General features: G+C 49.1%; 1 protein-coding gene across 1 annotated transcript; it reads left to right on the top strand.

Annotated features, from left to right (window-relative positions):
* The first annotated feature begins 852 nt into the window (after nt 1–852).
* Nucleotides 853–14,392, top strand: LOC129546171 (cationic amino acid transporter 3-like). Its single transcript, XM_055411023.2, has 12 exons — nt 853–1,143; nt 5,837–6,236; nt 7,050–7,208; nt 8,013–8,190; nt 8,398–8,510; nt 8,681–8,903; nt 9,073–9,212; nt 9,313–9,415; nt 9,597–9,793; nt 9,989–10,155; nt 10,430–10,538; nt 10,705–14,392. The coding sequence occupies exons 2-12, from the start codon at nt 5,864–5,866 to the stop codon at nt 10,764–10,766; spliced, it is 1,824 nt and encodes a 607-aa protein (XP_055266998.2). The 5' UTR covers nt 853–1,143; nt 5,837–5,863; the 3' UTR covers nt 10,767–14,392.
* Nucleotides 14,393–15,892: the final 1,500 nt, after the last annotated feature.

Below are 15,892 nucleotides of genomic sequence, written 5' to 3'. Positions count from 1 at the left end.
ACACTGCTATGTTTAAAATGGAAAAGCAACCAGGACCTGCTGTAGACACAGGGAACTGTGCTCAGTGTCGGGTGCAGCCTGGATGGGAGGGGAGTCTGGGGGAGAATGGACACACGTACATGTGTGACTGAGCCCCTTCACTGTTGACCTGAAACCACCACAACATTATTACTTGGCTACACCCCAATACAAAGTGTTTTTGGTATTAAAAAATACTTTTAGAAAAGGAACAGGGGACAGAAAAAAAGCCTTCATTCCCAGGAGCCCCATGTGGTCCTGAGGTAGGAGCTAGTGGGCTCCAGGCTGGGCATTTACAATTAGACTCCTGTTTACATTTCCTGAGGAGGAGGCAGGGGGGCTCTAGGCTGGACATTTACAACCAGCCTCGCGTTGGCACTTCGAGAGGGAAACGACAAGAACAGAGGGAGCGGCTGGACTTTGTCTCCTGGGAACACCTTCAGGCAACACCTGTGGCAGGGCTGAAGCCTCTTTGATTTAGACGTCAAGAGTTGCAGATTTCCCAGCCTTGTGGCCAGGGAGACACGGCACAAGTCGAGGGTCAGAGGGGAGGAGAGCATCCCCCCATAGTAGGAGGTTCTGGGACCCACCCCATCCCATGGCCTCCCGACTGGAACCCATCTTGGAAAAAAGTTGCACAGTCAAGTCAATGAGGGTTCAAGGGCAGGGCAGGTGTGTTAAAAGAAAGCGGATATTGGCTAAATATAAACAAACCCAGAAGAACTGCCCTATGAGTGGTTTTACTGGCTTTGTTGGGTTATGGGGCTCCTCCTCCCGGGAGGACGCCCACACTCTTTTTCTCGGGTGTGAGTCTCTGCCTCGCTTCTGTCTTAACCGAACACACTTCCTCTGAGGGCTCTCTTGTTGTGCTGAGTCTCTAATAATACACTTTGTACCTGTTTTAGATTTTTTAAAAAAATTTTTGCCTCCTTGAAAATGCATTTTTCAATGGGGAATAGAGTCAGGGGAACCTTGTCTCTAGCCTCTGGCCCCTGGAGGACGAGCGGCTAGGAGTCCTGGTTTTCCCCCAGGCCACCCGGCTTCAGTACCTGTGCACAGAGCTAAGCCAGCGCTCTCGGCTGACTCTCTCCGAGAACATCTCATGCTGAAACCCAGGACCTCAAGGTAAACGCAGGTCTCCGCAGACTGCTGGCTGGAGGCCTCAGAGTGTCTCCCCCCCGAGGACTTGCTCTCACTCTCTGCTTCCAGGGCCCACAGGTTTCAGTCCAGATCCGCTCAGCGAGGGAGCCCACGTTCCGCTGCCCTCTGTCCTCTCTCCCTGTGTCTCTCGTCTCCTTGAAACACAACCCCCAGCGCGTCCTCAGCCCAGCAGAGCGTCCTCATCAAGACCGCGAGCCGTGTGCAGGGGCTCATCGTTGGCACCATCAGCAAACTGCTCCCTGCTACACGCCACACTTCATTTCCTAGGGGCGGTAGAAAAATTACATCCCCGGGTCCTCCAGTAGATTTCTTTTCAAGCAGCCCACCAGCACACACACTGCGCTTTTCTCTTTTTATCCTGTGATTTTCTTTCCTACTTTACTGGAGAAAACCCTGGTTCGATCACTGGGTTGGAAGATCCCTGGAGAAGAGAATGGAAACTCACTCCAGTGTTCTTGCCTGGAAAATTCAATGAGTAGAGAAGCCTAGCAAGCTACAGTCCACGGCGTCACAAAGAGTTGGACAGAACTGAGCCATTAACACTTTCACTTCCAAAGCTTCTTTTTCATCTAAGCTTGAAGTCCCCTTCAACTTTACCTTAGATGCCACACAAACAAGTGCAACGTTTTCAGGCATAATTCCGGTTATTTTCTGAGAGTGTTTTAAGTCACAGCAGTAAGCCGGCTACTTTGTCAATAGCATTGTAATCAAATTTTAAATGTGAACTCCCCTAGAAACTGTTTAATTAATTGATTTAATATTTGGCTGTGTCTGCTTTTTGTCGCTGGGGGCTGGCTTTCTCTACCTGTCTGAGAGGGGGCAGTTCTCCAGTTGCGGTTTACAGGCTTCCCTTCGTGGTCATGTCTCTTTCTGCGGAACCGGGGCTCCACGGTGCAGGCTTCCGTGGTTTGCGGTGCGTTGTCTTCATTGCATGACAGCACGTGGAAGCTTCCATTCAGGGATCCAACTGCATTTTCAGGTGGATTCTTTACCCCTGGACTCGGCAGGGAAGTTCATAGTCAGACTTTAAACATGACTTGCCAAGTCTCTTTTTATATCTAGTTATGGTTTCACTCTGATGCCTTTCCAAAAGTGCTACCTCTTCAAGATCTGTAGAGAGGGCTTTCTAAAACTGAATTAAAATTAATTAGGTAAATAGATGTTGTTATTAACAGTAAGCTGTTGCCACACTGGAGTATGGTTTTCTCTGTCTGTTAAGACAACAGTGTTTTCTTGGAGCGCTGCTTTTGATAACAGACTGTGTGAACTCTTTGGGTCTAAGTGATTTGTATTTGCTTTTGAGATCTTTCGTTACTTCGGCTGAGAAAATAAGGAATATTTCACAGTGATCTCTGAAGATTTCGGCACATGGAGATAAAGTTCGGTCTGCTTCTACAAAACTTAACCTTTATTGTCAGAATTTTGCAACCTCGATATCCTTGAAGCATAGCAACTGAAAGTCAAAGTGTTAGTCACTCAGTCGTGTCCGACTCTCTGCGACCCCATAGACTGCAGCCCGCCAGGCTCCTCTGTCCATGGGATTCTGCAGGCAAGAGTACTGGAGTGGGTTGCCATTCCCTTCTCCAGGCGATCTTTTCAACGCAGGGATCGAACATGAGTCTCCTGCACTGCAGGCAGATTTTTACCGTCTGAGCTACCAGTTAAGAGAGTGGCAACAGTCTACTCCTAACTGAGGGGATTTAAAATGGGTAAGAGGATGAGGTGGCTGGATGGCATCACCGACTCGATGGACACGAGTTTGAGTGAACTCTGGGAGTTGGTGGTAGACGGGGAGGCCTGGCGTGCTGTGATTCATGGGGTCGCAAAGAGTCGGACACGACTGAGCCAATGAACTGAACTGAAACAATGACTGTTGATTAAACATTCAGGGCTCTGGGACACCCAAGATGACTGCCCAGCTTTTCCTGGCTGCCTGGCAAATCTCATTTTTATATGATGGGTTTAAGTCTTTCCTGGCTGCAGGACTGATGCCTTTAAAATGAAAAGAAAATTATAAAAAAATTTAATGTTTTCCACTTGGGCTATGCCTTCCACAATATCCAGTAATCAAGGTACTCACCTCACTGGACAAATCACACCAGCCTTAACCAAAACCTCACAAACTTCTTGAAACTTTCACTGCCACCGTTATCCTTAATCACCAGGCCAGGTCAACAGAACTAACAGAAAAACTGGACTCACATGGAACAGAAGTGAATTACCCAGCATTAAATGAATGCTGGGCTTCCCTGGTGGCTCAGACGGTAAGAATCTGCCTGCAGTGCAGGAGACCTGGGCTTGATCCCTGGGTCTGGAAGATGCCCTAGAGGAGGAAATGGCAGCTCACTCCAGTATTCTTGCCTGGGAAATCCCATGGACAGAGGAGTCTCGCGGGCTGCAGTCCATGGGGTTGCAAAGATTTGGACACAACTGAGTGACTAATACCCACAAATTAAATGCTAAATATGATTATAATTTTTATGACTTTTGTCTGACATATTATGATTGGCTTCTAATTACTATTTTTTCAGACATAAAGCAGCTGTTCTCATGAAGCTACGTATGATTTACAACACTTTGGTAATTTACACCTATGGGTAAAATTAAAACATTTTTCTTTTGTCTCAGGCTAGTCACTCCAGAAATCAGATTATGAACAGCCTTAGTGGGTAAATGAAATGGACTATCTGCGGACATGTGCAGGAATTTAAAAATATTTTGGGGATCTCTAGTAGAAAGAAATCCACTTAGTGAATTCTGATGGCAGGCATTTGACTTGGCTTTCTTGTCCTTGAGAAGTCTTTTGGGAATTTAGTCAGAGACCCTTGAGGAGTTATACCAGAGTCAGTGTGAAGGAACCTACGTGCTCAATGAACCTGAAATCAGCCATGTCTACAGGTTCAAATCCAGCTCCACTACATACCAGCTTGTCTGATTTTGCACAAAATGCACACCACCTTTGTCTTCCTTTCCTGAACGATACAGGGAAAATAGTTATCATTATTCCCTCCGCTCCTTGACAAGTGTGATTATTTAAGAGACTTGGTGATTAGAGAGCTCAGGTCGTAGCTTCACGCCAAGGGTCCTGAACCTGAGAGCTCCCTGTTTCATCGCTTGCTGAGAGAAATGGAAATCTGGTTTGGGTCAAAATGAGATGGAATTTGTAAGGAGGGACGGACTCTAGCGCAGCTCGGTCAAAGCGTCGAACCAGAGTGGCCTCCCAAGCAAGACATGAGATAGATGGGTCAAGGCTCGGCATTTCTCACCAGCCTCCCGTTTACCTTTCCTGGGGAAGGAGGTGGGTGGGCGCTATGCTGGAGATTTACAATCCACCTCCTGTTCACACTTCAAGACAGAAATACCAGGAAGAGAGTAACCAGCTGGACTTTGCCTCCTGGGAACACTTTAAGACTCCAATTATGGCATGGCTTAACACTGACTAAAAGGTCACGAGGTCACATATTTTCCACCCTTGGGGCAAAGGAGATACTGCACAAGCACAGAAAGGTTCCTTGGGGGTTAAAAAGAGGGAGTGTCACCTCTTAATAAGAGATGGATGCTAAGAACCTCCTTTATATGGCTCTGGACTAGAATCCATCTTGGAAAAGAGTTGCACATGAGTTTTAGGGAGGGTCCTAAGGCAGGGCAGGTGTGGAAAAAGAAACCAGATAATTGAACAAAGTCAAACAAACCTGGAGGAGCTGCCCTCTACGAACGATTTGCCTGCTTCTTTATGGGGCTCCTCCTCACTAGGGGGAAGGCCCACACCATTTGTCTGCAGGTGTGTAACTCTGCCTTGCTTCTTCTAACCAAACTCTTTCTCTGTGTGCTCTCCTGCTTGTTGTGGCTCTAATAATAAACCGCTTTTCTTATTTTTATTTTTTAAGCAGTTTTTGCCTGGGTGAAAATACATTTTTCACGGGGCGGGGGCAAAAGTCAGGGGAACCTTGTCTCTAGCCTCTAGCCCCGGGTGGGTGAGTGGCTAGGATTCCTGGTTTTCATCCAGGCTTCCCAAGTCCAATTCCTGAGCAGAGAACGTAGACTTCACGTCAAGCCACCGCTCGCCCAGGACTCTCTGTCTCTCTCTGAGATCAGCCCCACTCGGCTACAGAAGATGAGATGAGCAAATGAATAATTGACAAATGTTTGCCTCTCCTCGCTGACATCTTTCTAAGACAAGAAGTTCTCTCTGGAAGTAGCTCTCTTCCTGACATAGGCACTGTAAGCTGAATTATTCTGATCAGTTGAGTGAGAGGCAAGGAATTTTTCTTGAGGCTGCAGCCCATAGGGTCTGAATCGCCTTCAGCTCATGGACAGAGGAGGCTGGTGGGCTACAGTCCATAGGGTCGCAAAGAGTTGGACACAACTTAGTGACTTAGCATGCACGCACGCACAAAACAGTCAACCTACCAAAGTGGCGCATTTTAGAGTGACAAAGTCTCCTCCACCTTGCTGCTCTTCAAACAACCCTTCCAGTAACTTTGAAGCATATAAAGAGTTTCATTTATGTTTAAGAAACCAAATCTCAGAGATGGAGAACTTGTTCAACGTGTCATCTTACCACCTGCTCCCCATCATTCCATCGCTCCTCGGAATTGCCCTCCCAGGGCCAAGGGCAGGCGGACACTGTTGACGGCTTCCTGTGTTGTTTTCTCAGCAGATCGAAGCCTCAACTGTGTCTAGGATGTGGTGTCAGGCTGTTCACCAGTTTGGTCAGAAGCTGGTCCGCCGGCGGCTGCTGGAGCCCAGGGAGGGGTCTGAGAGGCGCATGGCCCGACGTCTGAACACTATGGACCTGGTGGCCTTGGGTGTGGGCAGAAGCCTGGGAGCCGGCGTGTACATTGTGGCTGGTGCAGTGGCCACATACACAGCTGGGCCGGCGATTATCATCTGCTTCCTGCTGGCCGGCCTGTCATCTCTGTTGTCCGGCCTCTGCTATGCGGAGCTGGCGGCCCGGGTACCACGTTCCGGTTCTGTGTATCTCTACAACTACGTCACCATGGGTCAGCTGTGCGCCTTCATCACTGGCTGGAACCTCATCCTATCCTTAATTGTTGGTGAGAGGATGGCGGGGGGAAGGTGTGGGGCTTAAGATCAGGAAGCCAGATTGAGAGGGAGGTCTTCATTTGTTCATAGGTACTTTATGATTGGACTTGCAGGGGGAAGGGGATAATAGTGGCAGGAAAACCCCACAACTTCATTCGACTCAGCTCTATCCTGTTTTTCTTTAATGATGGACCACGAATCCAGAAGGAAAGGGAACCTAGGGTGTGGGTGAGAGGGAGGCTTGGCCCACAGCTCATTCCCTTACCATTTTCAAGTCTTTGCTTAGCTATTGTCTTTGTAGGATTTTCCTTTACCACCACCTTTTCAACCCTCATCTCCCAGTACCCCAGTTCCTATTTCCCTGTGTTCTTTTCCTGCATAATATTTGTTTTCACCTAGCATATTGCATAGTTGATCTATTTTTTAAGTTACCTGGGTCTGCTCGTCCCACCCGAAGAAGAGATAACTCTTTGTGGTTAAGTACTTTGTCTATTTTTTAAAAAACACATCCTATGTCACATGGTGGGTGCATGTGTGCTAAGGTGCTTCAGTCATGTCCGACTCTTTGAGACTCCATGAACTGTAGCCTACTAGGCTCCCTTGTCCATGGAATTCTCCAGGCAAGAATACTGGAGTGGGTTGTCACGCCCTCCTCCAGGGGTTCTTCCCGACCCAGGGATTGAACCTACTTCTCTTATGTCTCCTGCATTCGCAGGTGAGTTTTTTTTTTTTTTTTTTTAACCACTAGTGCCCCCTGGGAAGCCCATGTCACATGGTAGGGGATCAGGTAGTTTTGTTAATGAATATTCTTTCTGCTTCTGCAGCCACTGCCTGCGTGTCCAAGGCCTGGAGCATCGCCTTTGACAGTCTGATTGGGAACCACATGTCTCAGGCATTACAGGGAACTTTCTCTCCATATTTGCCCTCTTTCCTGGCCACGTTCCCAGACTTTGTCGCTCTGTCTGTGGTGCTGGTGATGGTCGGTGAGAAGGGACAGGGGCAGGATATGAGAAGAGTGGGGTGTGGAGCAGGAGCGGGGGGAGGCTTGGGCGGCAGAACGTGGGGGGTTAGGGCTGGAAGGAAAGGTGGCAGGAGGGGAGGACACACACTGTTGTTTTTTATCCTTGGCACCGTTGACAATTTGGGCTGTATCATTCTTGGTGTGGGGGGCTCTCCTGTGCATGGTAGGGTTTTAAGAAAACCATTGTGGGGTGTTGAGTGGCATCCCTGGCCTTAAATCACTAGACACCAGGGATGCCCGCCCTCCCCCCAGACTAGGACAATCAGAATGTCTGCAGACAGTGCCAGCTGCTTGGTGGACAAAATCACCCTTGCTCATAAACATTTACTTAGACCAACAAGTTTCTTCCTCTGGACTGAGATCAAAGATTGTTTTTTAATTGAGAGGATATTATGATAGCATAAAATTAACTCTTCTATTATTCTTTCCCAGCTTTACTGAGATATAACTGAGGTATAACTTTGTATAAGTCAAGGTGTCCAGTGCAAAGTTTTGATAGGCTTATTGCCAAGACGATCACCACAATAAGAAATTAACCATCTGAAAGTATATAATTTGGTGGCACCCAGTACAGTCACAATATTGGGCAACCATACCCTCTCTCTGATTGCAAACATGTTCATCACTCCTAAAGGAAACCCTGTAACCCATTGAGCAGCCCATCTGCCAACGCCCCCTGCCACCCAGCCCTCAGCAATCACTAGTCTGCTTTCTGTGTCTATGGACTTGATTATTCTGGATGTTTCATATTCCATCTCTCCCACAGGAGTACTGGTTCTGGGAGCTCAAGTGTCAGCCCTGGTTATCAAAGCGTTCACAGCCATGAACCTCTCAATTCCCGTCATCATGATCGTCTCCGGCTTCATTAAGGGAGACCCGCACAACTGGCAGCTCACAGAGCAGGACTACAGACGAAACACATCTGGATCCAGTGACATCTATAGGTTAGGAGGGTCCTCTAGGCCATCATAATGCCTGGAGGGGGAGGAGGTGCAGAGCTGGAAATATGGTTGAGACTAAAGAGATCTGGGCTGACGGATCCAATGGTGAGAATCCTAGAGTCCGGGACCCATGGTATTAAACGGGGAGTCCAGCAGAGATGGCTGAACTCACCTCGCTCACGTTCCTTCTCACTCCTTCTCTCACCATAGCTTGGGCCCTCTGGGTTCTGGAGGGTTTGTGCCCTTTGGCCTTGATGGGATTCTTCAAGGAGCAGCTCTGTGTTTCTACGCGTATTTTGGTGTTGAAGCCATTGTCACTACAGGTAACATGGTCATGGCGTGTCCCGTTGTGGGTGTGGGCACCGTTTGGGCTGCCTTTGGGCACAGGAGTTGCTAGAAGATGAACCAAGTTTTGGAGGTGCAAAAGGAAAGGGTTTTTTCTGATTTCAGTTCCGTGTGTTTTCCTGACCCAGTCCTTCCTCCTCTCCTGCAGGCAAAGAAGCCCGAAATCCTCAGCGTTCCATCCCCTTGAGCATGGCGATCTCCATTTTCATCTGCTTTGTGGCGTATTTCGGCGTCTCAGCGGCACTCACCCTCATGGTGCCCTACTACCAGATTCACCCTTACAACCCCTTACCGCAGGCGTTCCTCCAGGTCGGGTGGGACCCAGCCAGATATATCATGGCTGTCGTCTTCCTGTGTGCTCTTTTATACAGGTCAGTGTCAAAGCTTTCTCCCCGTCTGCTGTGAGATTCTCAGATCGTCTTTCCATTGGCATCCAGAGACAAGAGAGCAAGACACAGTACCCGGCGCAGACTAGGGAGCAGAAGCCCAGGTCTGGCCCGCCTCTCCGCGTCCGCACAAAGTTCCCGTTTTCTCTTCCAGCCTCCTGGGCGCCATGTTTGTCATGTCTCAGTTGATCTGTGAAATGGCAGACGACGGACTGCTTTTCCGGGGACTTACCCGGATCCACGCCCGCACAAAGACCCCCATCGTTACCATCGTGGTTTTTGGAACTCTGGCAGGTAGACAAACACTCACTCCTCCTTTGATCAAGTTCCTTGGCTTGGCTATTTCCTCCAGCCTCTCACTCCCTTCTCCACCTTGTTTGTGCCCTCGTTCCAGGGGTCTTGGCTTTACTCTTCGACCTCCTTGATATTGTGGAACTCATGTTAATTGGGGTCCTGCTTGCTTATGCCCTCGGGACGTTTTCTGTTCTCGTTCTCAGGTGAGACTCCTTCACGACACCTTGGTTGGAGGGGTCTCGTGGGGAGGTGATGGTCTTCTGCCCTCAAGCTGTGTTTTCTAAATGTCCTGTTAGGCTGAAGGCAGGGCAGTTATGGATTAGGCTGTGTGGTGTTAAATGATTATGCCCTGCTGTACACACTGCCTTGACCTCTCTAATGTAGGTACCAGCCAGATCAGGATTTCAGCGAGGAGAAAACAGAGGAAGAAACTGAGATGGAGCCTGAAACCAAAGAAAATCCTTTGGAAACTGAACCTAAAGCAGGAACCTCAAACATTCTGAAGAGTCTGTGGTTCCCTCCCAGCATCACCCCCACCCAGAAATCTGGACAGATTGTCTACGGATGTGCCTTCCTGCTTGGTGAGCAGTGGGATTTCCCTTCAGTCATATTCTGAAACTGACAGGATAGGGTAGGAGTGTGTATTTGTCAGTTGAAGAGTCCTAGAGATACAATGGCCCTTCCTGATGTGGGCAGCCTGGGGAGGGGTGTGACCGAGGTCCTGACGTCTTTGTCTTCTGGGTCCCGCCTGTTCTCCTCCACCTTGACCCCTGCAGTTCTCCTGCTGATAATCCTGAGCCAGATCCTGGCCCAGTGGCCCAGCCAGGTGTTCTCTGGAGACCCTGTGCTCACAACTGTGGCTGTGCTGCTGCTGCTGCTCATCACTGGGGTCACGGCCATCATCTGGAGGCAGCCCCAGAGCCCCTCTCCTCTTATGTTCAGGGTAGGTGACCTTATGTGTCCAAAGTGTCCCCCTTGAGTGAAGCAGGTCTGTGTGCTTTGAGGTCGAAACATCCTTCGCTGGACCAGGGAAGAAGGGGAGTTGCTGAAACCAGTGGACCCTTCCCTGATTCATACTCAGTGCTTTGAAAACACTGTATGAGTAGGCACCGAACACATAGCTGGACTAGGACTGGAGTCTCCCATCCACATGTGGGGTCGGGTCTCCTTTTCAGACGTCTGGGCTGTGTCCAGGGATGAACTGACTCTGCTCACAGGTCCCTGCTCTGCCTGTCCTCCCACTGGTGAGCATCTTTGTGAAGGTTTACATGATGACACAGATAACCTCTCGGACATGGGCCCAATTTAGTGTCTGGAATGCCGTTGGTAAGTAGCTTCCTGGGATAAAGAGGCCTCTTGAGTGACTGAATCCAACCCTCTTCCTACCACCTCTCCCCATCACCGTGTCAGATACCATAGTGGAGGCCTGCTGGGCATTTGGGAATGAGGAGAGTGCCTGCCTTCCCTCCTCACTGTCTCATCTCCCTACTAGGACTTGCCATATACTTTGGATACGGGATCCGACACAGCTTGGAGGAGAACAATGAGCCATAGCCACCAGCCTCCGCCTCCCAGACTCTTGACAAAAACACCCCTAATGATGAATGGTCTTAACCACAGGAAACAGCTGCTGTGTGGAGTCCCTCCATGCACGGGAGGATCTGCGGGTTCACAGGGCCCTTTGGGCCTCTGTGAGGTGTGAAGGTGAAATGCATTTAGGGGCCTATATTTATTGCCAGTGGACAAACGACCTTATAGTTGTCTAATTTTTAAGTACTCTTTTCAAAGCATAACATACATAGAAAATAGCGCCTGCTTGGTTAAGTGTGCAGCAAGATGACATTTCACAAAGACTGTACAACAAAGCAGTCAGCAACTGGAGGAAGAAATAAAATATCAACCTGCACCCAAGAAGCTCTTCCTCGGGACTTCCCCTAGAGCCCAGGGGTTGGGAATCTGCCTGCCAGCGCAGGGATACTGGTTCGATCTGTGGTTCGGGAGAATTCCACATGCCACGGGCACCTGGGCCCGCGCATTGCAGCTCCTGAGCCCACGAAGCCCAGGCTCCGCAACAAGAGAAGCTGCCGCACTGAGCAGCCCGTGCCCGCAGCTAGAGCAGCGCCCAGGCGCAGCGGCGAAGACCCGGCATAACCAACAATAGACAAATGTTAGAGAAGCTCTTCCTTGGGGCTCTCTCCAGCAAACACACAAAAATCGCCACAGGGGGAGGAAAGGCAGGCACCTGTGTGCTGTGTCCAGTGCTGCACTTGAAATCCTAGGAAACAAACAAGTCGGAAGTAAAAGGAAGGGAACAGATAGCCTTTGCAAACAGCGGCACAAGGCACCCGGGCAGCTATATTGCTATCAGATGAAGCAGACTTTAGGAAGAGGAGAAAAACAACAGGTAAAGTGGCTCATTTCATCATGATAGAAAGAAACCATCAATTTTCCCTTTCCCCCCAGATTTATTGGGACATAGTGTAACTTGGGGGAAATGATTGTCTTTCTTTAGTTTTCTGTTACAAACTCTTAGAGTTACATACTAGAGTTGATGAAGGAAAGTTCTTAATTTAAAAAGAAAAAAACCTGCATTGTCAGAGGTGTGGGAAAGAAGTGGTAAGTAATGGTTGGAGGACAAATTGTTACAACTGAGTGGAACTGAAAGATAGGAGGCCAAACTGGATAGACATGATTAAGAGTTATTGCAGAACAGGGTGCTTGAAACTGAGATTGTGGACCTTCAGGATACTGATATTAGCAAAGTAGAGGGTCGTCTGTGGGATGAACAGCTGCAGTAGAGTGAAGGAGGGTGCAGGTCAGGAAACTGAGAAACAAGCCACTCAGTCCAGTCCAGCTCAGTCCAGTTCAGTCCAGTTCAGTTCAGTCGTGTCCGACTCTTTGCGACCCCGTGAATCACAGCACGCCAGGCCTCCCTGTCCATCACCAACTCCCAGAGTTCACTCAAACTCATGTCCATCGATTAGATGAATTAAAATACAGATGGAGTAGGATGCAGTGGTCTCCTTATAACTTTTGAAACAGTTCCTTGCACACAAAGGTGTTTGCCTTTTTTAGTCGTTTTAATTACATGTATCAATCAGAATTTTTAACCCTTAGAAACTTCACTTTCCAGTTAAAAAAGTAAAGAATTGTGAACTATGTGATACCAGTATTTTTAAAAACTGAGTTATATCCAATTAAAAATAAATAAATTTGTAGAAATTGCTATCAACTAAAAAAAATTGAAGTATCGTTGATTTACAATATAACACTAGTTTCAAATATATAGCACAGTGATTTGGTATTTTACAGATGATACTCCAGTGGAAGTTATTACAGGAAAATGGCTATAATTCCTTATGCTCCATAACATATCCTTACTGATTACATATTTTATACATAGTAATTTGTATCTAATCCCATACCGTCACTTTGCCCCTTCCCCCTTCCCTCTCTTCACAGATGGCCAGTAGTTAGGTGAAGTAAGTTAGGTGAGGCTGTTTCTATTTTGCTATATACATTCATTTGTATTATTTTTTCAGATTCCACATATAATATTATACAGCATCTATAAAAATACCAAATCACTATGGAGTGTACCTAAAACTAATATTATAAACCAAGTCTATCTCAATAAATAAATAAACAATGAGTTAGACATCCACTCAGGAGGAAAAGCACCTCTGTGGGTGTGGGGGACACAGCACCATCTGCCCAAGGGGCTGTGTGTCTAGGTCACAGGCGGACAGACCTCACTATGGGCTGCAGAACCTACAGAGTCAGGGAACCTGCCCAGACCCCTCTGATGGTGATGCTGCCAGCAGTGGTGGTGGTGGTGGGAACCCAGAGAGTACTGACCTAGAGATTCCATGCAAGGAAGGGGATTTGGAGAAGGTCAGCCTTCACTAGGGGCTTCCCCCCGTGGCTCAGCGGTAGAGAATCCGCCTGCCAATGCAGGAGACACAGGAGTCACGGGTTTGATCCCTGGGTTGCGAGGATCCCCTGGAGGAGGACATGGCAACCCACTCCAGTACTCTTGCCTGGAGAATCGCCATGGACGGAAGAGCCTGGTGGGCTGCAGTCCATGGGGTTGCAAAGAGTCGGACAGGACTGAAGAGACTATGCGTGGGGCCTTCACTTGTGGGGAGGAGGGAAGTAGGATTCTGGAGACAAAAAAAAAGGAGTCTGATCAAGGCTCAAGTAGCAGACGCTTTCCCCTCCCCCTCACAATCAAACATCCCATGGGGTTGATCTCCCACCACAGAAAAAGCTGCCGTAGCTCTGCAGACATCCCTGGGGACACCTGTTTCTCTCCAGCAGCGCTGGAGACCTGAGGGGGGACCCCCATGACGAGGGAGAGGAAGGGCTTGAGGAAGGGTTTTGGTAAAGAGGTAGATAAACTTCTTACCTTTGAAAGATAAACATTTCAAAAGAAGTGACTGCCCTCAACACAAGAGCCTCTGGGCAAACCACACCCAGGAATCTCCCTGCTGCGGGCAGGTCACCTCAGACGTCCGACCCTCTGTAGCCCGCCAGGCTCCTCTGTGCAGGGATTCTTCAGGCAGGAACACTGGAGTGGGCTGCCATGCCCTCCTCCAGGGCATCTTGCCAGCCCAGGGACCCCACCTGTGTCTCACGTCTCCTGCGTTGGCAGGCGGGTTCCTTACCACTAGCGCCACCTGTTCCACGGGCACCCTCCGCGCCCCGAGTGCCGGACCCACACCTGCCCCCGCTCCCGGGGGCTCCCCGTGGGACCCTCCGCCTGCAGCGCCCATGGGAATTCAATAGACAATGGGCAGGCTCAGCAGACTGGAGCCCTAGCGCCACCTTCTGCGAATCCAGAGACAGGTTTCCAGGAGGTAGCCTGGCCGGTCTGCTGTTTTTCTAAGGCGTGTTCACCCTTTTGCAGCCCCTGGACTGCAGCCCGCCAGGCTTCCCCGTCCTTCACCGTCACCGGGAGTTTGCTCAGATTCACGTCCATTGCTTGAGTCAGTGACGCCATCCAGTCATCTCATGCTCTGCGTTCCCTTCTTTTGCCCTCAGTCTTTCCCAGCATTGGGATCTTTTCCCATGAGTTGGCTCGTTGCGCTCAGTGGCCAAACTGTAAGACCAGAGAAGACAGGAAAGATGAAGAATTCTCCCACAAGAGGGAGCATGAAGGGCGGAGCGGGTGTACTTTCAGAAGATTTGAGAAGATTTTTATGATCCCTCAATTCTTGCCTCTTCTCATACCTAGTAAAACACTGGCATCACTAATGGTGCTGCTGTGGCCATTAAGGAGAAAACTACAATTAAAAGTCAAAATGGAGTAGCTGTGGCTCAGACAGTGTGATTTCACACAAGTCCTTGTGTTACTGAAAATTTGAGTTTTCTGAGCTGGGTCAGACCTGAACAATATCTGCTGGCAGCTGGCAACTGCAAACTTACTTTTTAAAGCTCTCCTTTTGTCACTAGAACATTTTTAGACAATGAAATTGCTTTAGATCATGCATCAACAAAAAGAAGAGACATGTACGGTAACCAATAGCTCCTGTTGTCTGTGTTGAAAGTGAAAGTGTTAGTCACTCTGTCTTGTCTGACTCTTTGCAGCCCCATGGACTGTAGCCCACCAGTCTCCTCTGTCCTTGGAGTTCTCCAGGCAAGAATACTGGAGTGGGTCACCATTCCCTTCTCCAGGGGATCCCTGACCCATCTTCCCAACCCAGGGATCGAACCCGAGTCTCCTGCATTGCAGGCAGATATTTCTTTTTTACCATCTGAGCCACCAGGGAATGTGGTATCTATGTGTTAATACCACATTAAAAGTTAAAACCTACTCAGATAAAAACTAGACAATCAGCTGCCTGGCCACAAGTCTCTGAAAAGCACTAGGTCCAGACTGGGTTTCAGGCTTCTTCTCCTGAAAAAAAATGAGGTCTCCCTGTCTATCGGGTTGTCACCGCTCCAACTCCTTCTGTCTGGGTTGTTAAACCTGCATTAACAGGAAGTGATGCTGAAAGCTCAGCCTCTCTGGACACCAGTGTGGAGTCCACCTCAGAGGCAGAGTTTTGGGTGGAGGAGAAGAGAACAGCTTTCTTGCTTTGCCGGTCCAGGCAGACAGAGCGGGCTCCTGCCATTGCAGCTGTGTCCCTACCCAGGCGAGTTCGCTGAGTTTTATGGCAAAGGCTCCAGGGAGGGGCTGCTGACGAGATTAGGGCGTGTGCAGGGTCTCGGTGGGCGGCCCCTGGTCTTACAACGTCGGCCCCTCTAACCTCTAACCTCGCCTCCACGGCTTCTCAGCTGCCGCTTCCATGACTGTTGCTATTCAGCCGCTCAGTCATATCGGACGCTTTGTGACCCCACGGGCTGCAGCGTGCCAGGCCTCTCTGTCCTTCACCGTCTCCCGGAGCTTGCTCAAACTTATGTCCATCGAGTCGGCGATGCCATCCAACCATCTGATCCTCTGTCGTCCCCTTCTCCTCCCGCCTTCAATCTTTCCCAGCATCAGGGTCTTTTCCAATGACTCAGTTCTTCGCATCAGGTTGCCAGAGTATTGGAGCTTCAGCTTCAACATCCGTCCTTCTAGTGAATCTTCAGGATTGATCTCCCTTAGAATGGACTGGTTGGATCTCCTTGCAGTCCAAGGGTCTCTCAAGAGTCTTCTCCAGCACCACAGTTCAAAAGCATCACCCCTTTGGCCC

Source organism: Moschus berezovskii, chromosome 22 (assembly GCF_049115385.1).
Source record: "Moschus berezovskii isolate FMDL1 chromosome 22, NW_MosBer_1.0, whole genome shotgun sequence".
Lineage (NCBI taxonomy): Eukaryota > Metazoa > Chordata > Mammalia > Artiodactyla > Moschidae > Moschus > Moschus berezovskii.
The sequence above is the reverse complement of the archived record's forward strand: the minus strand, read 5'-3'. Positions and strand labels throughout refer to the sequence as shown.